Genomic DNA, 25,962 nt, shown 5'->3' with positions numbered 1-25,962 from the left:
TCTTGGCTCACCTTTCTTGCGTACAGCCTTTGGAATAAGCACCCAAGCCTCACAACCAAACACACGGAGGTAGTGTACCTTAGGCTTCTTTCCATGCAGCAAGAAATATGGCGTATTTCCTACACTAGAGTTGTACACTCTGTTCTGCGTATGGACCACAAATCTCCAGGCTTCAGACCAATATTTCTGGGGTAGCCCTGCGTCCCACAGGATCGCAGACAAAGCTTCCTCCACCGTCCTGTTCTTTCTCTCTGCGACCCCATTCTGTTGCGGAGAGTAAGGAGCGGTCAGTCTGTGGCTAATCCCCTTCTCCCTAAAGAAATCCTGTAAAGCAGAACCAGTGAATTCAGAACCTCTGTCACTTTGAAAGCCACGAACTTTGGTGGAAAAGGTTACCTCAACTGCGGTGATCCAATCCCTGATCATTTTAGCCGCCTCCCCTTTCTTTTTCAGAGAGAAGGTCCAAGCAGACCTTGAAAAATCATCAACTAGAAGCAGAGAATACTTTGATCCTCCCAGTGACTCAACTGACATGGGTCCACACAAATCTGCATGAATTAACTCAAAGGGTTGTGTGGTCTGTCTCTCTGACTTCGGATAGGAGCATGTCACAATTTTTGCCTGTTTACATGCATTGCAATCTAAAAATTTGTCACAAATATTAAATTTGCACCCTTGTGTCAGCTCTGGTGCTTTCTGAAGATATCCCCAATTCAAATGGGCGAAGCGTCTGTGCCAAATATGTGAACAACCATGGTGGGGCGCCACATTCACACATTGCCCGTTCGCATCTTCGGTGTCATCCTCTCCTGTAGAAAAAGGCACATTTACAGCAAACAAATTGTCTTTAGACTGCACTGTGTACACATGTTTCCCATCCTTGGAAAACTCACACTTGGTACCTGCAAAAGACACATGAAAACCATCAGCAAGTAGATCATGCACACTTAATAAACAGTTAGTTAAACCAGGTGCCGCAAAAGCTTTGACTTCATGCTTAAGAAAGGGACAGAAAAAAAAGCCTGTCTCTGTTAGTCTTTTTCTGCTTCCATCCGCGATCGTCACAAATCTTTCAGTTTTTACTGTCCTGCAATTTCTTAAAAGACCAGGAGATGGCACCAGCGTATTTGTGGCTCCTGAGTCTATTATAACAGTGAGAAAGTCTTGTTGTTGACATTCCTGGGTCGCCATGGCAACAATCTCCTCGCTACCCCCCTCCTTGGGGCTTCTGCAGATGTCCTCTCTGGTTGTCACGGCAACAGACTCCCCCCGGCAGGGAGACTTCCCCATGACCTTCACTGCTTCCATAGATGCAACTCTCTCAGTTGCCATGGAGACTGGACTTGTCTCAGCGTTCCCACACAACTCCACAGCTCTTATCTGTCTTTGCTGCAGGTGGCCGGCCTTGGAGCCTCTAGCTCTTTTCAGCTTCCCAGGCTCCGACTCACGATGTAAACAACTCTTGGCGGCTTTTGGAGAAAGAGGCGTCTCTGAGCTTTCACTGCTCACTGCCCCCCCACTGCTCACGGGGTCTCCAGGACGTTTGCCTGCACCCCCTCTGATGGGTAAAGGGCTCCCAACTCTTGGCCTCTCTCCTGGCTCCTCACACAGACATGTTGCAGCATCCATACAGCTCCCAGGCTCAGCAAAAGCACTAAGAGCATTGCCAGCAACAGCAACAGTCCCTTCGCCCCCCTGTGGGGGCTCCCAGCTCCTCCCAGCTGTGTGTTGGCTCTTAAGAATGTGGCCGGCGCCATCTTGCCTCTCTTTCCTTGGGGCAGCCACGTCTCGGCCCTTGCTTCCCACCCCAGCTCCACAAGCCTCTCGGAGTGATTGCCAAGCGGCCTCTGGCCTTCTTGCACCCAGGACTACTGGCACTAGATGAGCATCCACATTGTCTGCCAAAAAAGCAAGCACACGCGTCTCAACTTCACTTTGCTCTGCAGCCCTTTCAGCTTCTGCTTTCCCAGCTGCATTCTGTGGGGGCTGTACTACGTCCCAAAGCTGCTCCCCCACCAGCAACAGCTCCACTTGAAAGCTCCACTGCAGCCAATTTTGGCTATCCAGTTTCTGACATGGCAGTTTAAACTCAAAGCCATGTCCATGGGGCTGAGCCATTGCCTCCCTTCCCTTCTGTTGGCCTTTTGCAAGAGCAGCCGATAATACTCACTCTGCAGCCAAACCGGGCACTCCGGACGACGTGGCTCTCAGCTCCCTCTCCGTCAGCTTCCTCCGATCTGCCCTTTGAAGTCTTGGCAGTCGATCAAACTGACGTTCAGCAATAAAGCTTCAAAGCCCTTTCTTACACGCTTCACGTTGACCGTCCATAACCTCTTTGAAAGATTTATTGCTTTATTGTTCGGCGTCCAGCACGCTTCCCCCCTGCGACCCTTCACTACACCCAACAGTCCTGTTGCTGCGCCGTGACCTCCCTTCCAATTTGGATACAATAACGGAACTGGAGGCCCCTCAACTGTCCTCGGGTCCAGTATTGGCCACTTTGACCAGATATCCCCAGCCGATGTGGACAGACCCCTCCAAGCTGGAAAGCCCACCACCTGTCCTCTTGACCTGTGCCCGTCCTGGCTGATGAGTGTCCAGACAAGGTGCAGGGCCCCCTAGGGGATATCATCAATTTGTCCCTTGGCACCAGGACATTCCCAGGGGAATTGACAGAGGCAGTGATATGCCCGCTGTTAAAGAAAACATCATTAGATCCTTTAGATCTATTCTATCCAATTACCGCCCGGTTTCGAATCTTCCGTTCCTGGGTAAGGTGATTGAGAGAGCAGTTGCTGAACAGCTTGGTGGGTTTCTGGATGAAACATCGGCTCTGGATCCATTCCAATACGGCTTCCGCTCTGGTCATGGGACTGAGATGGCTCTGGTGCCCTAACAGATTATCTCCGCAGGCAGCTGGATTGAGGTGGGTCGGGGCTGCTGATTCTTTTAGACCTGTCAGCAGCCTTCGACATGGTCAATCACAAACGTCTGGACCACTGCCTCGCCGACGTGGGGATCCAGGGCACAGTTCTTCAATGGCTGTGCTCGTTTCTCTCTGGTCGGGGACAGAGGGTGGCACTTGGGGGGGGGACTGTTGTCGCACCACTCCTTGGTGTGTGGAGTGCCGCAGGGTGCGATACTCTCCCTGATGCTTTTCAACATCTTTATGCGCCCCCTCGCCCAGCTTGTCTGGAGTTTTGGGTTGGGCTGCCATCAGTATGCTGATGACACCCAACTCTATCTGTTGATGGACGGCCATCCTGACTTGGCCCCAGACACACTGACCAGATGTTTGGAAGCTGTGGCTGGATGGTTACGTGGGAGCCGGTTGAAGTTAAATCCTTTGAAGACACAGGTCCTTTGGCTGGGTCAGGACGATAGGGGATTGGGAGTGGGCAACTCCCATCTCTTGCGGGGGTGCAATTAGTGCCAGCACCGTCCATTAAGAGTTTGGGTGTAATATTCGACACCTCCCTTTCCATGGAGGCGCAGATTGCAGCTATAACAAAGGCGGCATTTTTTCATCTCTGCCAAGCTAAGCAGTTAGCTCCTTACCTCTCTTGCCCTGACCTAGCCACTGTGATTCACGCGACGGTCACCTCCAGACTTGATTATTGTAACTCACTCTATGTGGGGTTGCCCTTGAAGCTGACCCAGAAACTCCAGCGGGTGCAGAATGCCGCGGCAAGACTCCTTATGGGGTCCTCGCCTTGGGATCACATTCACCTGGCGCTATACCAGCTACACTGGCTCCCGGTGGAGTGCAGGATCAGATTTAAGGTCCTGGTTTTAACCTTTAAAGCGCTATATGGCCTAGGACCCTCGTACCTATGGGACCGCCTCTCCTTGTATGTCCCACGGAGGACCTTACGGTCTTCAAATAAAAGCATCTTGAAGATCCCGGGTCACAGGGAGGTTAGGCTGGCCTCAACCAGAGCCAGGGCTTTTTCAGTCGTGGCCCCGATCTGGTGGAACGCTCTGTCACAAGAGACTAGGGCCCTGCGGGACTTGACATCTTTCTGCAGGGCCTGCAAGACAGATCTGTTCCACCAGGCCTTTGGCCAAGGCACAGTCTGACCCCCTCCTTCGGTTATCCTTATAGATCTCTAGCCCAATGGTTGCTATTAATTTGACTCTGAATTGATTTTAGAATGAATTGATTTTAGAATGTATTTCAATTAATTGATTGTGATTTTATGTAAACTGTTATTTTTACTGTTGTTAGCCGCTCTGAGCCCGGCTTCGGCTGGGGAGGGTGGGGTATAAATAAAATTTTATTATTATTATTTTCTGTAAATGGGGGTAGTACAACTGGTCTTTTCTCCTATCTATACATCAGGAAGATAATATATCTAATACATGTTCCCACCTGTAATGTTGGTTTCCACATGCATGAATATCACTTGATTTGACTGGCTGTTCAGTAGGTGACTTTTGTGTTTGAGATTACATGAGCATTATTTTAATGATAGCACATTCACATTTGTAAGTTATCACTGAATGTTGCAGTAATCAAAGTTCTGCACAGTAAGCCAGTATTATTTTTTTGTTATAAAGGAAAACATAATTGAGATGTACAGGTGTCCTCCAACTTATGTGTGATTGACTCATGCATGACCGGGAAATAATTAAATAATTCAATCCAAACCCAGAAATGGCAGGAGGGAGCTGGCTCACGAGGAGACCCTCTATGGAGCCTGAAGACAATGCCAGTGAGGGCAGAGGAAGCACCGAAGAGAGCGGAAGCACAGTGGGGCTTTGTTCTGGCTGCTCAGCCTCCTTGTCTAACAGCCAACATGCGGGGTAGCACAGGAGCAGCAGCCTCTTTCCTATGCAGCCTCCAGCTGACCCCACAATGTCAATTCTAGTTGTGCATATTTTTTGATACAGTATTTTTGGTATGAGAGGGAGTTTAGAAGGTGTTCCACACTTTATACGATTTCACTTATGTGTGGGCCTGGAAGCAACCCCCTTGTTAGTGTGAGGATGCCTGTATAAAATGATGCGGACACAGAGAAGTTTTTCTCACTCTGTCATAGAATTTGGCATCCAGTGGAGCCAAATGTTGAGAGGGCAGACAAAACGAACAACTTCTTCACATGATTTATAGTTAATAGTTTATAGTTACTGTGTAATTTGCTACCCCAAGATGTAGTGATGGCCACCAGCTAGGATGACTTTAAAAGGGAATTGGACAAATTCATGGCTACTGGTGGCTGTTAGTTCTGATGGCTACATTGCCTCCAATATCAGAAGCAGTATGCCTCTGAATACAGTTGATGAGGAACACAAGCAGGAGGTTATTGCACTCATGTCCTCTGGGCGACCATTGAGGCAAATAGGAAACTGGGCTAGATATGCCTTTGGTCTGATCCAGCAGGGCTCTTATGAAGTAGCGCACATGCATACTTGTTAAACATGCCAGAACTGTGCTCTCAATTGCTAATAAGATACCATGAATCTTCAAGTGCAACCCTACTTTCCTCTCTGCAGCAGATGGCTGCCATGGGATAGTGCGAGTAGACCGGGTCCCATTAGCCGCCAGGCTGGTGGACTTGCCTTGTATCACAGAGAGTTTAAAAACCATTGATAAGAAGACTTTCTATAAGACAGCAGATATTTGCCAAGTAAGTATTGTCTCATGGTCTGGATATCAGACTTTCTCTGTCCCCCCTGTGTCTTGTACACAGTCTCAATTTTGCCCCCACTCTCATTTCCATGCTAGAAGCACTTTATGGTGTAAAACATCTACACCCAATTTTGAGTGCGAGAAATTCCTTACAGGTGGCTGTTCCCCCTAAGCAAGAAAATTGAACGGTCTTAGAGATGCTTGTGCCAAATACTGTTGGTGACAAAATGGTTGGTTGCCTCCTCTTCTCCCCAGTGCTTTCATATCCAACCAGTGCTCGCTTCAGATTTTGGTCAGCCATCAGGCACAATGATCTCGATGGAGCCCTTATCTCCATGAGTTCAAGAATTCAAATACCAAAATAATAGGAAGGTACAAATATTAAACAAAACATATACCATACTGAAACTTCAGATGGCTACATCCATAGCCATAAATAAGAATAATGTGCAAAAATGTGTGATAATAAAGTTTAATATTACCAGCATAATAGTAATATGAATGTTATTAGAGCCTTCAGGTACCCAACAGTGTGAATCCCTGACATCAACCTTGCATATAACAGTTGCCTCTCTTTGTGGGGATTCAGATGCTTGTGTGCACTGTGGATGGTGAACTATACTCTACTCAGGAAGAGCCAGCTCCGGCGACAACTAATGTTAAAACTCTTTCAAGTACCGATGTCAAAGCCAATAAGAAGAAAGACAGAGAGAAAATGTTCCTCTGGAATCATGGCAGTGAGTAGAATAACTATATTTCATTTCACCTTCCTTACTCAACTTTGTGCCTGCTTCCCACTCTACCTCCAGAAAAGTCCCTTCCACTGATCCTCAAGGAGCTGGAGTATTGTTTGCCAATACAATACAAGATTCACCCTCACTCATCTCTTTGGTTTCTTCCAAATCTAGGAGCTGCCATTGGCTGTTCTCATCTTTGCTGCCTAGCTCACTGATCAATATCCATTTTACCTTAGTAAGTCACAGTGCCCTTCAGCTCTCCCTTTTGCCCCATGTAATTAATTTGCTGTGATGTTCCAGTTACTCTCCCACTGAAGAATGTGAGGAAGAGGCGGTTCAGGAAGACAGCCAAGAAGAAGGTGAGTTGCATCTCCTTGTTTGGTGTTAGTTTTGAATTGTTGCTCACACATGCTGTGGCAGAAAGCCAACCACAGTGCAAACTGAAGCAGGCTAAAAGTTACACCAAATCAGATAAATGTCTGGCATGATTTCATCGCTACATTTACAAGAAAGACAACACAGTTGTGTCTCCATCTAGAACTCTCAATGAATGTATATTTGACAGCTTGCCATAGTTAATTAAACCCATAAGAAGGACCTGAGCTCAATAGCCTGTTTCCATTTATGATTCCTAGCAACTGGTATTCAGAAGCAGGTATGTGTCTGATACTGGAGGTAATATATAACCTTCATGAGTAGTAGCCACAGTTTCAAAAGATGCACATTGCTTCAAACATTCTTTCTTATAGGAAAAATCCCACTATAGGTCATTCTGGTTTCTTAAAAAACAAACAAAACAAAAACAAACAAAGAGAAATCACATATCCTTGACTGACAAAATGTAATAATCCAGTCAGCAGGAACAGATTGACCAGTCTTGTGTGGTCTGTTTTGTTGTTGCTGTTTTTCAAGTGGATTTCCCATGATTCACTGATTTATGTTTTTCAGTGTATTTAATACCTATGCTTGACAACCATATGTCAGGAGTGCTCTGATGGTGTTTCCTGCTTGGCAGGGGGTTGGACTCGATGGCCCTTGTGGTCTCTTCCAACTCTATGATTCTATGATTCTAATAAGAGAGCATAGGATATTTTAAGGCAGCTTCCCCCGACCCAGTGCCCTCCAGATGTTTTGAACTTGTACTTTGGGCTGAGGCACAACCAACTTGTGGGTGCGTAATATTGTTTTTCTTTTTTTCTTCCTCTCTGGCCCAGTACATTGAGTCTCCAGATGTGGAAAAGGAAGTGAAGCGCCTGCTGAGCGCAGATGCTGAAGCTGTTGAAGTCCGTATCCTTTCTTTCTAGTGTTTGCTTTTTATGTAGACCAGTTTGCCATCCTTGCCTGAATACACAAGTGCTGAGTGGCACAAGTGGCAGAGGTATCCCACAATCTTGACCCCAGGAAGCATTGCGTCCTCACATGCATTGTGTATCTCCTCCCATCCCCCACACTCGTGACTTTCTGCATATTGCTCTGGTTAGGCCCGCTGGTGGTGGCTGTTGTTCTTTTATGCATTTGTATCGATGCAAGTAGAATTCTGCGTATGGCAAAGACCCAGAGTGGAAGAGTCTGCTTGCATCTGACTGAATGTCAGCAGACATATCCTGGCGGCATCTTTCTTGGGATTTATGGCACATACAGAAGCTAGTCCATTAGGGCACCTTGGGCACTGCCTCGCTAACTGTCCTCAGTCTGCCCTCAGCTGGCCACACCTGCTTGCCTTGCTATTTTCATCCAGTCTGAAAAGTGGAATTGCTTGTCAGCTTCTTCTTTCTCAGTCTCAGTATTGCCCTTGTAAAACTCAGCAAGGAGGAGGGTGGGAACAGAAACAGAGTTATTGGCTCCACCTATCCTTGTCTCTGGCTGTACCTAATGTTCGTCTCCCTACCTTCTGCCCCACTAATTCCAGTGGGTACCAGCCACCACTACGTTGTACCATACCTGTTCAGGAACGCAGTGTGTGCAAAAACGAACAGGTGTAGACATCAATTAATGTGCTTCAGTGGAAAACTGGAGAGTGTTTGTTGGGATTTTGCCCACATGCAGCTTCCCACAGAGGCAATTAAGAGTTGGCCGAAGGCCAAGAAGACCGAGCAGAGGGAGTTATTTTGCCTAGAGATATGGGGTCTTGGATACGACTCTGCTATTGGTCGAGGTCTCCACATAGGCATGACCTTCCCTGGCTGGATGGTTGGTCAGTGTTGTGTTCTGAGAGTCGTTTGGAGTTTGTTCAAAGAGAGAGTTTAAGATCCGTGCCTGCATCTTGTATATAGTAACTTGTAGAGTCTGCTGTAAATAATAAACACCTCTAAGTAACCAAGTTACTGGTAGCAGCGTCTTGTTCCTGCTTCATCCTTCCTGCCTGCAACTGATTGCTTCTGGAAGTCTTCATATGCTCTGCTATATTCAACTGGGTCTGGCTAAGATCCTGCAGCAGGTTAAAGTTGCGAAACACCAATAGGTTATGGGAAGCAGGTCGGTTGCAGAGTGTTTCTGAAGCTGTGGACGCCTGGGTCAACAGTCTCCCAGATTCCTAATGAAGGAGTTGGTGAGGACTGGCCGGAAGTGATCAGCGGTAGAGTGTTGTGTGTGTGTCGACGCCAGAAGCTGACCGGCAAGACCTGCATGTCCTGGACGACTGGACATCTGGAGCTGCTAAAGACAGACACCAGCTGGAGTGTAGAAAGCTAGTTGTTGCGGATAGCTCTCGGAACCTGTGAGTAGTTGGTTCCTGTTCCAGTTGTTGTGGAACACTGCTCAGAAGAAATGGTTTATCCGTTGGCATTGCCATTTGAACGGCTCAACAGCCACAACTATTTGCTATGGTCTCAGCACATGCAGGCTATGTTGCAGAGAGAGTTTCTCTGGGAGTCAGTGGACAGACCACCTTAGAAGCCTGATGCTGAAGAAAGATAAAAAGACCAAAGGGCAAAAGCCACGATAGTCCTGGGACTGGATGATTTGCAGCTACCGCATGTGCGTGGGCATGATTCTGCGAGGGCAGTGTGGTTAGTGCTGCGAAATCTCCACATTTAGGAGACAGCCAGTTCAAAGCTGTCAATCCGGAATGCTCTCTACAAGTCTGAGCTAAAACCAGGAGTTACAATGCAAGGCCATCTCCATGATTTGCAGTTGAAGTTTGTGGCGCTTCAAGAGAGAGGCTGTAATTTGCCTGAGGGGGAGAAAGCTTGCATAGTTTTAAGCTCTCTTCCTGATAGCTGGGACAATCTTGTTCTCACACTGGAAGCTATGCGTGAACAAGACCTAACCTTGGATTATGTTACTGGTCGACTGTTGTAGGAATGGCAGAGGCGTGACGGCAAGCAGTAGTCGGCTCCAAGTGCTTCGACAAGCGATCGGCTTTTGAGGAATGCAGGCAACATTCCAGAGGAGAAGCAGCTGAAACAACGTACACGAGCAATGGTCAGTGAGGAATCTGCGTTTGCTGTACGACGCTGTTACAGGTGCGGTTCTACTCGGCATCTGAGGAAGCAGTGTCCAGAGGAGGCCGTATCTGAGGGTCAAAAGCATCAGAAACAGCAGGGAAAGTTTGGAAAGAAGAAGCAGACAGCGCAACTTGTGACGGCCATGGTCGAGTGTTCTGATGAGCGGTGAAACACCTGGATCATCGATTCAGGGAGTTCCCGGCATATTGTTGTTTCAGAGGTGTTTTTTGCCAAGAAGGTTGCTACACCACGGAGCCAGGTGGCGTTGGCTGACGGGAGGAAATCTGACATGGAGTCGGGTGGTTCTGTTTTTGTCTCCTGTCTATTCACGAATCTGGACAATGTTCTGTGTGTTCCTTTGCTGAGGAGCAACCTGATGTCCGTCTCCTGTCTGGTGAAAGCCGGGTTTGTAGTGCTGTTTCGGGACAGTTGCTGTGAGATCCAGAAAGAGGGAGAAACACTGGGGAGGGCTCTGGCAGAAAATGGTTTGTTTGTGCTAAAAGACTGTGTTCAAGAGTCTGTGCTAGCTAGCAATGATACACAACCTGTATGCAAAAATGAGGCTTTTCACAAAAAATGTTTGCATTTATGGCACAGAAGATTAGGTCACGCTCACTGGCGAAGTGTAACCAAAATGCCAGATTTAAGTGACGGGTGTGAGTTACAGAGTTGTGACAAGTATCTTGACTGTAACGTATTCAAGAAAGTCAAGAGCCACTGAGGGTCTTATCCCAGAAGTGAGAGGGTAAGCGAAAAACCTTTTCAGCTTGTGCATGCTGATGTGGTTGGTCCTTTCGCACTCAGCAGGGGTAATTCCCGTTATGTGCTAACGATCATAGATGATGCCACAAGGTTCTGTTGGGTCTACCCTATGAAGCACAAGGGTGAAGTGTTTACCAAGTTTAAAGGCTGGGTGGCTTATGTTGAGAGACAGTTTTCTGTCAAAGTGAAAAAGCTGCAGTCTGACCGTGGAGGGGAATTTTTGTCTGGACCTTTTCAGTCTTGGTTACAAAGGGCATAGGTCACAGAAAAACGAATCCACATTCCCCAGAAGAAAATGGGTTGGCAGAGAGGAAGAACAGATCTCTGCAAGAGATGATGTACTCAATGCTTGAGGATGCTGGTCTATCAAAAGGGTTTGGGGCTGAACCTTTTCTGACTTCGTGCTATTTGCAGAATCGCTTGTTCCATAGGTCTATTGGAACAACACCCTATTTCAAGTTGTTCAACAAAAAGCCCAAAGTTGATCATGTGCACACGTTTGGTGTGAATGCATGGGTTCATGTGCCTCGATCACAGTGTAGAAAGGGTGATCCCAAAGCGCAACAGCTTGTTTTTGTTGGTTACCAAGGTTTAGGCAAAGGTTACAGGTTTGCAGTTGGTAAAAATGGGCTGGTTGTTTCAAGAAATGCTACATTCTGTGAGCATAATGGCTGGGAAAAGCTGCATGCCAACTCTGAGGTTTGGTTTCAAATATCAAAGGGGTCTTTGAGTGCTAAAAGAAAACCAGACACAGAAGAGATAAAGGATTCTTCTGTTGAGGCTAATGAGAATGGCAATCAGTTTTCGCCACAGGAGGAATTTCACTCTCCTCAAGGGGGGCAAGAGTCTGAGGGGGATGACAGTGTAAGTGAAGCCAGTTTTACTCCCAGAAGGTTTCAGAGGGAGAATAAAGGTGTCCCACCAGATCGTTTTAAACCTGGTACGGCGCATGTTTTCCATGTAGCGGATGAACCTCAAAGCTACAAGGCGGTGCTAGCATTACCAGAGGACCACCTTTTGCTCTGGAAAAATGCTGTGCAAGAGGAAATGGATTTTCTGTGTGTGCATGAAATGTTCACACCCACACCACCACTGGAAGGAGCTAAAGTAGTGGGATGCAGATGGGTTTACAAACTCAAACCTTTAGCCACTGGTGATTTTAAGTACAAGGCATGCTTAGTGGTGCAGGGTTTTTCCCAAAGACTGGGGCTTGATTTTGATGAAGTGTTCGCTCCTACAGCTAGAAGCGAAAGTCTGCTTCTGCTGCTGGCACTTGCAGCAAAACGCAAGCTGAAAGTAAATCACTTTGACATCCAGACAATTTATTTACATGCTAGCTTGAGTGAGGAACTCTATTTAGCAGAACCCCCTGGTTTTGAGTCTGGGTCGAACAACGTGTACAAGCTACACAAAGCACTGTATGGTTTATGGCAATCTGCGAGAAATTGGAACAAATGTTTAGATGAGACTCTGGTTTCTCTAGGTTTCAAACGCAGTGTTGCGGACAATTGTTTGTATGTGCGTGGCGCTAATGACAAACAAGATCTTTTAGATTTAGGGGAGCTAGTCTCAAACGTTTGTTGGGGGAGACCTAGGTTTTTTTTGGGGGGGGAGTTATTTGTCCTGTCTTCACGCTTTTTATGATGGAGGACCGCTGTAGCCACCCCCAACGACACGTTCTCAAGATGCAGGAGAAGGGAACAGCTGCAGTCGCCTGCGGTTCCTGCGCAATGTTTGCCATCTTGCCAAAGGTTGCAGGCAGCTTTACCTGCAGCAATTGCATGTTGATTGCCCTCTTAGAAGACAAAGTCCAGCAACTGGAGGAACATGTAGCTACGCTCCAAAGAATTAGAGAGCTGGAGCTCTTCTTGGAAGCAACAGAGCACACCGTCTCCACCAAGGAGGAGACAGGGGACTCCCCTGAGAAGGAGGCTAGTTCACCAACACAGGAGCCAGATATCTGGAGAAACGTGACTCAAAGAAGTAGGAGGCCCAGGGTTCGCTCTGATAGTTTAGAAATACACAGTCGCTTTGAGGTCCTCTCCCCTAGCATGGAAGACAAAGAGCAGACTCCATTTGAGGATCTCTCCCTCATTACAGTCGATCAGGTATATGAAGACGAGCAGCAAAGTCAGTCCTCAGGGAATGTGCAGGCGACCTTGGAACAGACAGCTCACGGAAGAACCCCGACCAAACCTAAGAGGAGGCGTGTAGTGGTGATAGGGGATTCCCTACTGAGGGGAACAGAAGCGGTGATCTGTGGGCCTGACAAGAGGTCTCGGGAAGTGTGCTGTCTCCCCGGGGCTAAGATCCAAGATGTAACTGAACGACTGCAAGGAATCATAAAGCCCACTGACAAATACCCCCTCCTCTTGGTTCATGTGGGAACCAATGACACTGCAAGCAATAGCCTCCAGAAGATCAAAAGAGACTACGAGGCTCTGGGCAGGAAATTGAAGCAATTAAATGCACAAATTGTCATCTCATCTGTCCTCCCAGTTGAACGACGTGGCCCAGGGAGAGAGGGGAAAATAGTGGAAGTGAACAGCTGGCTTCGCAAATGGTGTAAACAGGAACGGTTTGGATTCTTAGATCACGGACTGCAGTTTCTTGAAGATGGACTTCTGGCAAGCGATGGGCTGCACCTCACAACGGTTGGGAGGAATGTTTTCGCCAAAAATCTCAGAAACCTCATCAGGAGGGCTTTAAACTGACTAATGTGGGGGAGGGAGACAGTGCTCCTGAAGGTAGGAGTCTATCAATTGATGAAGATGATCATCCAAATGTCATAGACCAAATGGAGCAAACAGCACGCAGACCTAGTGGTGGGAGGAAAAAGCCCTTAAATAAGAGACAAGGGGGAATGATTAATGGACTTCAATGTCTGTACACTAATGCGCAAAGCATGGGAAATAAACAAGATGAGCTTGAGCTCTTGGTACAGCAAACTAAATATGACATAATAGGCATCACTGAAACCTGGTGGGATAAGTCCCACGATTGGAATGTAATAATGGAGGGATACAATCTATTTCAGAGAAACAGACCAGACAAGAAAGGAGGAGGAGTGGCGTTATATGTCAGGGATGTGTATACCTGTGAAGAGATCCAAGATTTAGAACCTCAAAGCCAAAGTGAGAGCATTTGGGTCAAAATTAAGGGAGAGAAGAATAACAGTGACCTCATTGTGGGAGTTTACTATAGATCCCCAAGCCAAACGGAGGACATAGATGATGCCTTCCTGGAACAGATGGCCAAGCATGCAAAAGGAAGGGAGATAGTAGTAATGGGGGACTTCAATTACCCGGATATTTGTTGGATGTCAAACTCAGCCAAGAGCATATGGTCAAACAGATTCCTCACTGGCCTTGCAGACAACTTCATTGTCCAGAAAGTGGGAGAAGCAACAAGAGGAACAGCCATTTTCGATCTGGTCCTAACCAATGTTGATGACCTGGTTAGTGGGGTAGAAGTGGAAGGATCATTAGGCGCGAGTGATCATGCTCTTCTGAAGTTTACTATAGAGCGGAAAGGAGCAGCCAAGCATACTAGGACTCAATTTCTTGACTTTAAGAAAGCCGACTTCATAAAACTTAGGGAAGTGCTGGGTGAGATCCCATGGACAGTAATACTAAAAGGAAAGGGAGTTCATGATGGCTGGGAGTTTGTTAAGAGGGGGATAGTAAAAGCACAACGTCAGGCAATACCAATGAGACGGAAACATGGAAGGTGCCTAAAGAAGCCAGGGTGGCTATCTAAAGAACTTTTAACTGAGTTAATATTAAAAAAGGATGTGTACAAAAAATGGAAAAGGGGGGGAACCACCAAAGAGGAATTCAAACAAATAGCCAGCACGTGTAGACACAAAGTCAGAAAAGCTAAAGCACAGAATGAACTCAGGCTTGCTAGAGAGGTTAAAAGCAACAAAAAAGGCTTTTATGGGTATGTTCGTAGCAAAAGGAAGAACAAAGAAACAGTGGGGTCACTCAGAGGAGAAGATGGTGAAATGCAAACAGGGGGCACAGAAAGGGCTGAACTCCTCAATGCCTTCTTTGCCTCAGTCTTCTCCGATAAAGAAAACAATGCCCGACCTGAAGAATTTGGAGCAAATGATTCAGCAGAGGAAACACAGCCCAGAATAACTAAGGAGATAGTACAAGAATACTTGGCTAGTTTAGATGTATTCAAGTCTCCAGGGCCAGATGAACTGCATCCAAGAGTATTAAAAGAACTGGCAGATGTGATCTCAGAACCACTGGCAGTCATCTTTGAGAATTCCTGGAGAACAGGCGAAGTCCCGGCAGACTGGAGGACGGCAAATGTTGTCCCTATTTTCAAAAAGGGGAAAAGAGAGTGTGAGGAGAACCTGAGCTTACAGGGTTAAACAGCTCAGAGTGTACGCCCTGCCTACTGTTGAGAGGAGGGGGGGGGAATTCTTTGTCATTTCTGAGAGCCCCAAGCCTTTGTTCTTTCTCTCTACTTTCGCTTTTGAGGAGAGAGGACGTGTTTTCACGATGCTGTTCGCTGTGATAGATAATGGATAGTCTGCTGTAAATAAAACTGCTTTTAGCTGCTAAGATCCTGAGTGGACCTTATTTAAGCACACTGAAGAATGCACTGGAGTTTTTGCGGTCTTTCTCTTACCGCTGTCGATCTCTGCTATGCTTTGCTCAGAAGCATCGGAATGTGGTCTTTGGAATGCCGGCCAGAGCTGCGATGGGAAGCGTGCCGGACGCTTATCTGAGCAATAAATCAATATACCCCGACATGTTATGGGGGCAGTTACTGCAATTAGAGGAAGCCTGTTTTGATGTGCTGTGTGCTTAAAAAGGCTGAGAAACCTGAGAAGCTGCTGTTTTGCTGCCGGAAGGCAAAAGTCCTGCTTTGAGGCTTCGCCTGGGAGAAAAGCAGGGAGACTGGATGCAATGCTGTGTGCTGCAAAGAGCCACTGGAGGCCTCTCCGTTGAAGCTGGCTGGTACGCGTGAGTACTTCAAAGCCCCAATGGGAGCACTGGGGGAGGAGATGGCTGAGCTCCAGGACTTTTATGATGTCCCGTTTGAAAAGCTCACAACCCAGTCCTGGGATATCTGGGTTAGAAGAGTCAGGGGGTGGTTTTTGGCCACAGGGTTCTGGAGTATAGCCCAGAAGGAGCCGGCCCCACCCATGCCAGTTGCTGCAGAAGATGGTGGAGCAGACCGGGAGGCTGCTCTGCTGGAAGATAGAGAGCTGAGAATGCAAAGGGAGCTCTGCATGTTGAGAGCAAGCATGGACGCTATGCTGTTGCCCCACCTGGAGGGCGTTGAGTCGGCTCAGGCCACCTGGCAGGTGCTGAGGAGTCTGTGTGAGAGCTCAGCAGGAGCCCAGGGCCGGGAGGAAGCCGAGAGCAGGCAGGAAGCCGAGAGCCCAGAGGGGGCTGCTGGCCATGTTCCTGAAGTTACAGCTGGGAGTAGCTGCTTTGTCTCCGAGGGGCCGTGTGATGTTGAGGCCTACAACCAGAGTGCTGGGGAGCGTACAGGCCCAGGCTGTGCACCCAAAGGTGGGGGTGCTGGGAACAAAGGAATGGCTGAAGAGGGAGCTGTGAGAGCTGTTGCTACGCGTCGCCGCTGTTATCGCTGTGGCTCCCCCTCCCATCTGGTGAGAGAATGTCCAGTGGAGGCACAGGAGCAGCCGAAGGCCATCTCCCGTAGCAACCAGATAAAGGGCTCTTCTTCAAAGCGTGGGAAAGGCAAGCCGAAGGCAGCTGGCAGAGACACTGAACGTAAACATTTGGCAGCCTCTATGGCTGTAGTCAAGAGTTGTCAACAGGATGCTGTGCTGGCTTTTGTCATAGACAGTGGAGCATCGCATCACCTAGTGCCATCTGCAGGATTCCTGGAGAACTGCACCTCTGTAAAATCTGGGAAGACTGTTTGTTTAGCAGATGGGACTCGACACCCACTCACGCAGACTGGCTCACTGTTCTGTTCTTTCTTGCAGGATTCAATCCAGGCTTTTGTTGTTCCAGGACTGTCCTGCGCGTTGCTGTCTGTCAGTGCACTTCTTGCTGAGAACTACAGAGTGTGTTTTGAGAACAATAAGTGTTCTATTTCTAAGAATGGACAGCAACTAGTCAGTGTTGAATGTAAAGACAGGTTGTTTGTGATAAATGCTTCTTTTGCAGGTCCAGATGACACGGAGGAGGCTCAAGCGCAGTGTGCCAATGTTCCAGTTCATGATGCGTGTCCTCACCTCTGGCACAGACGCATGGCACACGTGTCCTGGGGGTCAGTGATGAAGATCCCAGAGTATACGCAAGGGTGCAAAATGAAATCATGTGCTAAGTTTCTAGATTGCAGAGCGTGCAAGTCCACAAAGGTGAAAACGTGCACATACCCTAGGTCTGAGAGGGTGACCACTAGGGCTTTTCAGGTAATTCATGCAGATTTGTGTGGGCCGTTTTCTGTGAGCAGTATGGGCGGAGCCAAATTTGCGCTGGTTCTGATTGATGACCATACGAGAAACTCTTGGTCCTTTATGCTTCGGCGCAAAGATGAAGCTGTGCCGCTAATCAAAGACTGGATTGCGGCTGTGGAACTGCAGTTTTCCACACGGGTGCAAAACTTTCAGAGCGATCGCGGTGGGGAGTTCACTGGGTCTGCACTGCAAAGTTTCTTCCGCAAAAAGGGGATTCAACACAGGTTGACTTCTCCACACAGTCCCCAACAGAATGGGATCGCAGAACGCAGAAACAGGACTCTAGGGGAGATGTCCGCAGCTCTTTTGTTTGATGCCGGGCTCCCACAGCGTTTTTGGGGGGAGGCTTGGCGAACGGCCAACTTTATTCTGAACAGGTCGTTCAATTCAGTCGTAGGTGACACACCGTATTTCTTGCTTCATGGCAAGAAACCGAAGGTGCACTACTTCCGCGTTTTTGGCTGTGAGGCTTGGGTCCTCATACCAAAGGCCAAACGCAAGAAAGGTGAACCCAAGTCCCAAAAGATGATTTTTTGTGGGTATGAGCCAGGGACCAAGGGGTGGAGGTTTGCTTATCCGTCAGGGAATCAGTCCAGGATTCTGCTCAGCAACAGTGCTGAATTCTGTGAGCAGAGTGGCTGGGGAAGGATACATGGGAACCCTGACATCCTGTTGGAGAGTCTGCTAGACTCTGCTGATGAAGGAGAGGAAGAGGTTGAACCTGCTACTGAGGCTCAGAGTCCAGACCCAGTGCAGGCAGAGGGGAGAACTTCTCCCCAGGCTGTGAAGATTGAGCAACGCAGTGCTCCATCTTCCCCCACAGGTCCGGCTGAGAAGTCCAGAAGGCGCAGTAAGTCAGAGGGGGAGCTCTCTGATGCCAAGGACGTTCTGGCTGGCCCTAGTGGGTCAGAGGGGGTTCCTGAAGTAGTGCTGCGCCGTTCAACGCGGACGACCAAGGGGAAACCTCCTGAAAGGTTTGCCGTCACTAGTGTGTGGGTCGGAATGGCACAGTGTGAACCCAAGAGTTTTGAGGATGTTCAGAAACTGCCTCAGGAAGAAGCCAGGAAATGGCATGAGGCGATGCAGAAGGAGATGAACTCAATGGAGTCTCTAGGTGTGTACTCCCTCACAAAGTTGCCGGTGGGTGAACAGACAGTGGGTAGCCGCTGGGTTTACCGTCTTAAGCCCACAGCGACAGGAGAACCGCAGTATAAGGCCAGATTAGTGACGAGAGGATTCACGCAGCGCAGGGGGTTGCATTATACGGAAAGTTATGCTCCCACGTGTAGGAGTGAATCTCTACGCTTGGTCTTGGCCATCGCTGCACAAAGAGGTTTGCTGGTGCATCACTTTGATGTGGATGTTGCTTACTTGAACTCAGACCTCCAGGAGGATCTGTACATGCTTCCTCCTCCAGGGTTTGAGGGCAATGAGCAAGGTACTGTGTGGAAACTTCACAAGTCAATTTACGGCCTGAAGCAGTCGGCCAGGAATTGGAACTTGTGCCTGAATGAAGCTTTGGAGAAGCTAGGTTTCAGGAAGAGTCTTGCTGACAGTTGCCTGTTCCTTAGAGGATCAGGAGACTCACAGGAACTGGTGTTATTTTACGTTGATGACATCATCCATGTTGGAAAGGCAGACAAACAGGTGCAGAAGTTTGCCAAAGAGCTTGGGAAACGGTTTCAGCTCAAGAACCTGGGTGCAGTAAAGATCTACCTGGGCGTCCAGATAGCGAGAGCTGAGGATGGTAGCTTCTTGCTCAGTCAGAAAGGCAGGATTGAGCAGTTGCTTGAGAAGTTCAGAATGTCCGATTGTGCAGGAGTTCGGACACCCATGGAGACGAACTTCGTGAAAGATAGCCAGCAAGCAGAAAGTGCTGAGTTTGAGAATGCTGAGCTCTTTCAGTCAGCTCTAGGTAGTCTGTTGTATCTGTCCCAATGGAGCAGACCAGACATTGCCTTTGCTACCAACCTGCTAAGTAGGGAAGCGTCAAAGCCCAGTGTGAGTGCTTGGCACGGTATCAAGCGGGTACTGCGCTACCTGCAGCATACCAAAGACTTCTGTCTTAAGCTGCCAGCTGAAGGTGAGGCGAAGCTCACATGCTATGTGGACAGTGACTGGGCGAATTCGCAGGAACGCAAGTCTGTGTCTGGGTTGGTGGTAAAGTTTGGGAAATCACTAGTTGGGTGGAAGTCCCGGAAGCAAAGTCTCATTGCGCTGTCTTCTACTGAGGCTGAATTCAGTGCACTGTCAGATTTGTGCCGGGAACTAGAGTTCTATAGATGCTTGGTGCGAGAGATCTATGGGGATTGTAGCTTGCCCATCACGGTTTGGGAAGACAATCAACCCTGTTTGAAATTGGCTGAATCTGCGCAATTTAAGGCCAGAACCAAGCATCTGGACATACGTTTCCAAAATGTGTGTCAGAGTGTTCAGTCAGGTTTGATACGACTGAAGTACTGTGCCAGTCACAGTAACCTGGCCGATGGATTTACCAAACCTTTAAGCTTCCAGCGTCATGGGGAGTTTTGTGGTGGTTTGGAGTTGGGGGTAAGTTCTGTACTTACTTTCCCCACAGTAGCGCAGGGCGAGAGGGGGTGTGAGGAGAACCTGAGCTTACAGGGTTAAACAGCTCAGAGTGTACGCCCTGCCTACTGTTGAGAGGAGGGGGGGGGAATTCTTTGTCATTTCCGAGAGCCCCAAGCCTTTGTTCTTTCTCTCTACTTTCGCTTTTGAGGAGAGAGGACGTGTTTTCACGATGCTGTTCGCTGTGATAGATAATGGATAGTCTGCTGTAAATAAAACTGCTTTTAGCTGCTAAGATCCTGAGTGGACCTTATTTAAGCACACTGAAGAATGCACTGGAGTTTTTGCGGTCTTTCTCTTACCGCTGTCGATCTCTGCTATGCTTTGCTCAGAAGCATCGGAATGTGGTCTTTGGAATGCCGGCCAGAGCTGCGATGGGAAGCGTGCTGGACGCTTATCAGAGCAATAAATCAATATACCCCGACAGAGAGGACCCAAATAATTACCGCCCAGTCAGTCTGACATCAATACCAGTGAAGATTCTGGAGCAGATCATTAAGCAAACAGTCTGTGAGCACCTAGAAAGGAATGCTGTGATCACCAATAGTCAGCATGGATTTCTGAAAAATAAGTCATGTCAGACTAACCTGATCTCGTTTTTTGACAGAATTACAAGCCTGGTAGATGAAGGGAATGCAGTGGATGTAGCCTACCTTGATTTCAGCAAGGCATTTGACAAGGTGCCCCATGATATTCTTGTAAAGAAGCTGGTAAAATGCGGTCTTGACTATGCTACCACTCAGTGGATTTGTAACTGGCTGACTGACTGAACCCAAAGGGTGCTCATCAATGGTTCCTCTTCATCCTGGAGAAGAGTGACTAGTGGGGTGCCACAGGGTTCTGTCTTGGGCCCGGTCTTATTCAACATCTTTATCAACAACTTGGATGATGGACTCAAGGGCATCCTGATCAAATTTGCAGATGACACCAAACTGGGAGGGGTGGCTAACACCCCAGAGGACAGGATCACACTTCAAAACGACCTTGACAGATTAGAGAACTGGGCCAAAACAAGATGAATTTTAACAGGGAGAAATGTAAAGTATTGCACTTGAGCCAAAAAAATGAGAGGCACAAATACAAGATGGGTGACACCTGGCTTGAGAGCAGTACATGTGAAAAGGATCTAGGAGTCTTGGTTGACCACAAACTTGACATGAGCCAACAGTGTGACGCAGCAGCTAAAAAAGCCAATGCAATTCTGGGCTGCATCAATAGGAGTATAGCATCTAGATCAAGGGAAGTAATAGTGCCACTGTATTCTGCTCTGGTCAGACCTCACCTGGAGTACTGTGTCCAGTTCTGGGCACCACAGTTCAAGAAGGACACTGACAAACTGGAACGGGTCCAGAGGAGTGCAACCAAAATGGTCAAAGGCCTGGAAACGATGCCTTATGAGGAACGGCTAAGGGAGCTGGGCATGTTTAGCCTGGAGAAGAGGAGGTTAAGGGGTGTTATGATAGCCATGTTCAACTATATAAAAGGATGTCACATAGAGGAGGGAGAAAGGTTGTTTTTTGCTGCTCCAGAGAAGCGGACATGGAGCAATGGATCCAAACTACAAGAAAGAAGATTCCACCTAAACATTAGGAAGAACTTCCTGACAGTAAGAGCTGTTCGACAGTGGAATTTGCTGCCAAGGAGTGTGGTGGAGTCTCCTTCTTTGGAGGTATTTAAGCAGAGGCTTGACAACCATATGTCAGGAGTGCTCTGATGGTGTTTCCTGCTTGGTGGGGGGTTGGACTCGATGGCCCTTGTGGTCTCTTCCAACTCTATGATTCTATGATTCTATAAGAGTTCTGTGTAGTCTTTGTAGACATTTGCTCCATATTGCTAAGGCTGATAAGCAAATCAAAGTGTTTTCCATGAAGTTAGCCAAAAGATTTAAAGTAAAAGACCTTGGTTGTGTGCGAAGCTATCTTGGTTTGGAAGTGTGCTGGGCGGTTGATGGCAGTTTGTTGCTTAGCCAGGAAAAGTAAACTAAACAACTGCTAGCAGCATACGGAATGCAGGACTGCAAAGGGGCAAATACTCCCATGGAACTAGGTTTTGTTAAAACTTTGCAAGCTGATGAAAGTTTGGTGTTTGAGCAACCTGATTTATATCAATCAGCTATTGGGAGTCTGCTGTACATATCACAGTGGAGTAGGCCTGATATCAGCTACGCAGTAGAGATATTGAGTAGGTAAGTGTCTAAATCCACTGAAAGTGCCTGGAAAGCAGTAAAACGTGTTCTGAGGTACCTGAAGCAAACTGCTGATAGTGTTCTAAAATTGAGCTCAGCAGGTGATGAAATGCTAAAGTGCTACTCAGTGACTGGGCTAGTGATTTTGTTTGGTGGATCACTAATTGGATGGAAGTCCAGAAAACAAAGTATAGTCAGTGTATCATCCAATGAAGCTGAATATGCTGCACTTAGCTCTGCAATGAGCTAGTGTATTACAAGCAGTTACTGACAGATCTGGGCATACAATGCAATTCTCCAATTCAAGTGTATGTGGACAATCAAGCTTGTATAACGCTTAGTAAAACTGAACAGTTTAAGTCTAAGTCCAAACATGTAGCAGTAAAATACCAAAATGTTATGTGTCATGTACAGAAAAATGTCATTGCATGTGAATATGTTCAGAGTGCCCAGAATGTCGCTGACATATTGACTAAACCATTGTCATTTGTAAAAAGCAAGCAAATGTGTGAAGACTTTGGTTTGCAGAACAAAGTTGATTAAAATACTCTGTATGTGCTCAGAAGTTAATTGCACTGTGTGAGCTGTGAGGGGGTGTTGGGATTTTGCCCACATGCAGCTTCTCACAGAGGCAATTAAGAGTTGGCCAAAGGCCAAGAAGACCGAGCAGAGGGAGTTATTTTGCCTAGAGATATGGGGCCTTGGATACAACTCTGCTATTGGTCGAGGTCTCCACATAGGCATGATGACTCTTGACCTTCCTTGCTGGATGGTTGGTTGGTCTGTGGTGGTCTGAGAGTCGTTTGGAGTTTGTTCAAAGAGAGAGTTTAAGATCTGTGTCTGCATCTTGTATATAGTAACTTGTAGAGTCTGCTGTAAATAATTAACACCTCTATGTAACCAAGTTACTGGTAGCAGCATCTTGTTCCTGCTTCATCCTTCCTGCCTGCAACTGATTGCTTCTGGAAGTCTTCATATGCTCTTCTATATTCAACTGGGTCTGGCTAAGATCCTGCAACAGGTTAAAGTTGCAAAACACCAATAGTGTTTTCTAATCATCTAAAGAATATTGCTGTAGCATCAATTTTCCAGCGCAGATTCCATTTTTCTAGAGGATGCCTCCCTATTGAACTGGGTTTTCCTTGACTCTTCTGTACCTGTTCTGAGGCTGGGAGGTCATTGCCGAAGATGAAACAAAAGACCCTGACAACCATGGTTCACTCACAAGCTTGGATATTTCTTCTCCTGGGATGTCTGGACACAAACTAAGCCATGGTTCTGCAGGCATTGTCAAACTTCAGTAGCTCCCTAACTTAAAGGAAGAGCTGTAGATCATCTTATCTTGTATGCCAGAGTTTGAAGGTTCAGTCCCTGGTATCTTATTAGGAATTTTGTGGTTTTATATCTTGGTTTTATTCTGTGAAAAGCCCTGAGACCCCTGGATATAGGTAAAGGTAAAGGACCCCTGACAGTTAAGTCCAGTCACGAACGACTCTGGGGTCGCGGCGCTCATCTCGCTTTACTGGCCGAGGGAGCTGATGTTTGCCCACAGACAGTTTTTCCGGGTCATGTGGCCAGCATGACTAAGCTGCTTCTGGCGAAACCAGAGCAGCGCACGGAAACACCATTTACCTTCCCGCCGGAGCGGTACCTATTTATCTACTTGCACTTTGACGTGCTTTTGAACTTCTAGGTTGGCAGGAGCTGGGACCGAGAAATGGGAGCTCACCCCGTTGCAGGGATTTGAACTGCCGACCTTATGATCGGCAAGCCCTAGGCTCAGTGGTTTAGACCACAGCACCACCCGTGTTAGTATATAAATTCAATAAATAATCATAATAATCTCCAGTTAAAATGATCGGGAACCAAGTGATGAGAAAGACCCCCTTCTGCTTGAGTTCCTAGAGAGACACTGCCTTTCAAAGTGGACAGTCCTGAGCTAAATGAGCAAATAATCTGACCTAGTATATGGTAGTGGCCTGTATTCATATTCCAACTTGCTGATGCTTACATTTCTAGATGCTTTCATGCGGATGGCTAAGTACAAAATATATTGACAGATGCTTTTGGGTACAGTTTTCTTACCCAGTGGGGTAGAGAGGAATTTCACCTGGCCTGGCAAGGAAGCTGGAGGTCTTTAAATTAAAACAGCGTCAAGGAGGCTATTTGTTACTATGTTAACCAAAAGGTTAGCAGCACTTTTCTAGGATAATTTTTACTGTGCATATTGTAAACTATACTCTTCCCTTTTTCCTTGTTGCTTCAAAGCGATAGAACATGCTGAGCTCCGGGAGATGTTTAAGGATGCTAGCAGTACCAGCAGTGATGAGGAGGCGAGGGATGACCTGAACATCATGGACACAAAAGAAGACTTAGCGAGGAGACTGCAGTGCAAGCTGAATGAATCAGATGGGCAACAGCAAGAAAATGAAGGGTCCAACCAGATAGGTATGACCCCCAGGGAGGGGAGGCTGTACAGTAGATGGGGTGGTCAACTTGAATCAGGACCTTACTCGGCTTGTGCCAGAATGTGAAGAGGATTGTTTGACTTGTTTCTAGAAGTGCTAAGTTATCTGCTCTGTCTTCCAACCATGGGAATCCAGAAGCAGATCAACAACCTGAAAGGCAAGTTGCAGGAGACCCAGGAGCACAGAAAGTGCCAAGAAGATCTCATCATGAAAGTAGAGAACCTGGCCCTCAAGGTGAATCCAGCATCACCACCCCTTCTCTAGAACCTAGAGAAAGTCTAATAGAAGTCTGCTCAGCTCAGCTGAGTTTGGCAGGTGTTTATAGCCAGTAGGCATCTCGTTCAGCAGAGACAGCAGTCCCTATGGTGGTAGAGTATATGATTTTCAGAAAGTCTCAGGCTTGTTCCCTGAATATCCAGTTAAAAAATAAATTAGGTTGCAGTTGGTGAGAAAGACTTCTGCCTGAGACTATGGGGAACCACTGCCAGTCAGGGTAGACCAGGGATGGGCAATCTTTTCAGACCAAGTGTCACATTCCCAGATGGGCAGCCTTCTGGGGCTTCTGTGCACAATAAATGTCAGATTTACCATACTTTTGTGCAGTATACATCCGTCACTCTCTGTCTTCCTTTCTAGCAGCTAGGAGGCAGTAGCAGTGTTCAAGGACGCATTCCAGCCAGACAATAGCATGCAAGGGAGCTTGTGAAGTAGGGCTCCTTAGGGGTGTGACTTGGGGAGATTCCCATGGGCCAAATAGAGCAGCCTGGAGGGTGACATTTGACCCCCTGGCGTGATATTTACGCACCCCGGCAGTAGACAGTACTGAACTGTCTTCTTCAGCCTTGAGTCTCCAGGTATTGTTTGACTACAGTTCCCATAATCTCCACTTAAGTAATTGTTGGGGATGATGGACGTTGTAGTCCATCAACATGGAGATCCATGGCTAAAGGAACACAGGATGATCAGCAAACATACCTCATGGAAAGCAGATTTGTCTTGGGGAGCAGGTAGATAATCCTAGTATATCAGGGTTCACTTCCTAGACAATAATTTGAGAAAGAACCTGAATAGGTAACCAATTTTTACGGAGAGTAATACAGCCCTGTGCTGTTTTCATCGTAACCTGTGGCTTGAGAAAATCCACACCCTTGGGTTATGCAGCAGCACAGCCTGTGATTTTGCCGCAGTTGCCTTTCTTTGTGGTTGGTCTGTGTGGGAGGTCAGTGCAGGCTGAAGACCCAGCTGTGCGCATGAACCGCCCCCCCCCCCGCAAAAGAAAACCTATATGTGTTGTGTTCTTTTGTTGGAAAATCACAGCAGCAATAGCCACATTTACTGTCCATCTTATTTTCTAGACCCGCCTCCAAGCTGTGCTGGATGAATTCAAACAGCAGGAAGAGCGAGAGAAGCAGCAGGTAAGGTGGTCTGTAAGCCTGACAAATGGGGAAAGGGCAGTACAGTTAAACAAGCTGCATCGTAAATCCACAAGCAATGCTAAAGTCTTTCCCCCATGTGATAATAAACCATATTTACCCAACTGTGAACTTGAAAAGCTTTTCGTCATTTGAGAAAAATTATGCTGTGCTCTCTGATAAGATACAGTGTGAAATGCTTGCCAGTAGCTGAACTGTCCGCAAGTGCTTTGTAGTGTGGCTTAAGAGCTCTTAACCATATTTTGTCTCTCTGCATTCT

General features: G+C 47.3%; 1 protein-coding gene and 2 long non-coding RNA genes across 3 annotated transcripts in view; 1 reads left to right on the top strand and 2 right to left on the bottom strand.

The window, feature by feature from the left end:
• Positions 1–23,106, top strand: part of LOC308467649 (transcription initiation factor TFIID subunit 7-like) — a gene marked incomplete at its 3' end in the record, with an annotated part of 33,535 nt that extends 10,429 nt beyond the window's left edge. Inside the window, exons 3-7 of the mRNA XM_080989377.1 lie at positions 5,497–5,630; positions 6,222–6,369; positions 6,670–6,728; positions 7,584–7,656; positions 22,970–23,106. Coding sequence (XP_080845503.1) covers positions 6,222–6,369; positions 6,670–6,728; positions 7,584–7,656; positions 22,970–23,106 — 417 coding nt within the window. The 5' untranslated portion in view covers positions 5,497–5,630. The remainder of the gene's footprint in view (positions 1–5,496; positions 5,631–6,221; positions 6,370–6,669; positions 6,729–7,583; positions 7,657–22,969) is intronic.
• The window catches only part of LOC308467840, a 788,853-nt gene that overhangs the window by 340,711 nt on the left and 422,180 nt on the right, over positions 1–25,962 (bottom strand). The window lies entirely within an intron of this gene.
• The window catches only part of LOC308467833, a 220,708-nt gene that overhangs the window by 173,417 nt on the left and 21,329 nt on the right, over positions 1–25,962 (bottom strand). The gene's annotated exons all lie outside the window — the stretch shown is intronic.

Source organism: Podarcis pityusensis (genome assembly GCF_964106645.2).
Source record: "Podarcis pityusensis genome assembly, chromosome: W".
Taxonomy (NCBI): domain Eukaryota; kingdom Metazoa; phylum Chordata; class Lepidosauria; order Squamata; family Lacertidae; genus Podarcis; species Podarcis pityusensis.
The sequence above is the reverse complement of the archived record's forward strand: the minus strand, read 5'-3'. Positions and strand labels throughout refer to the sequence as shown.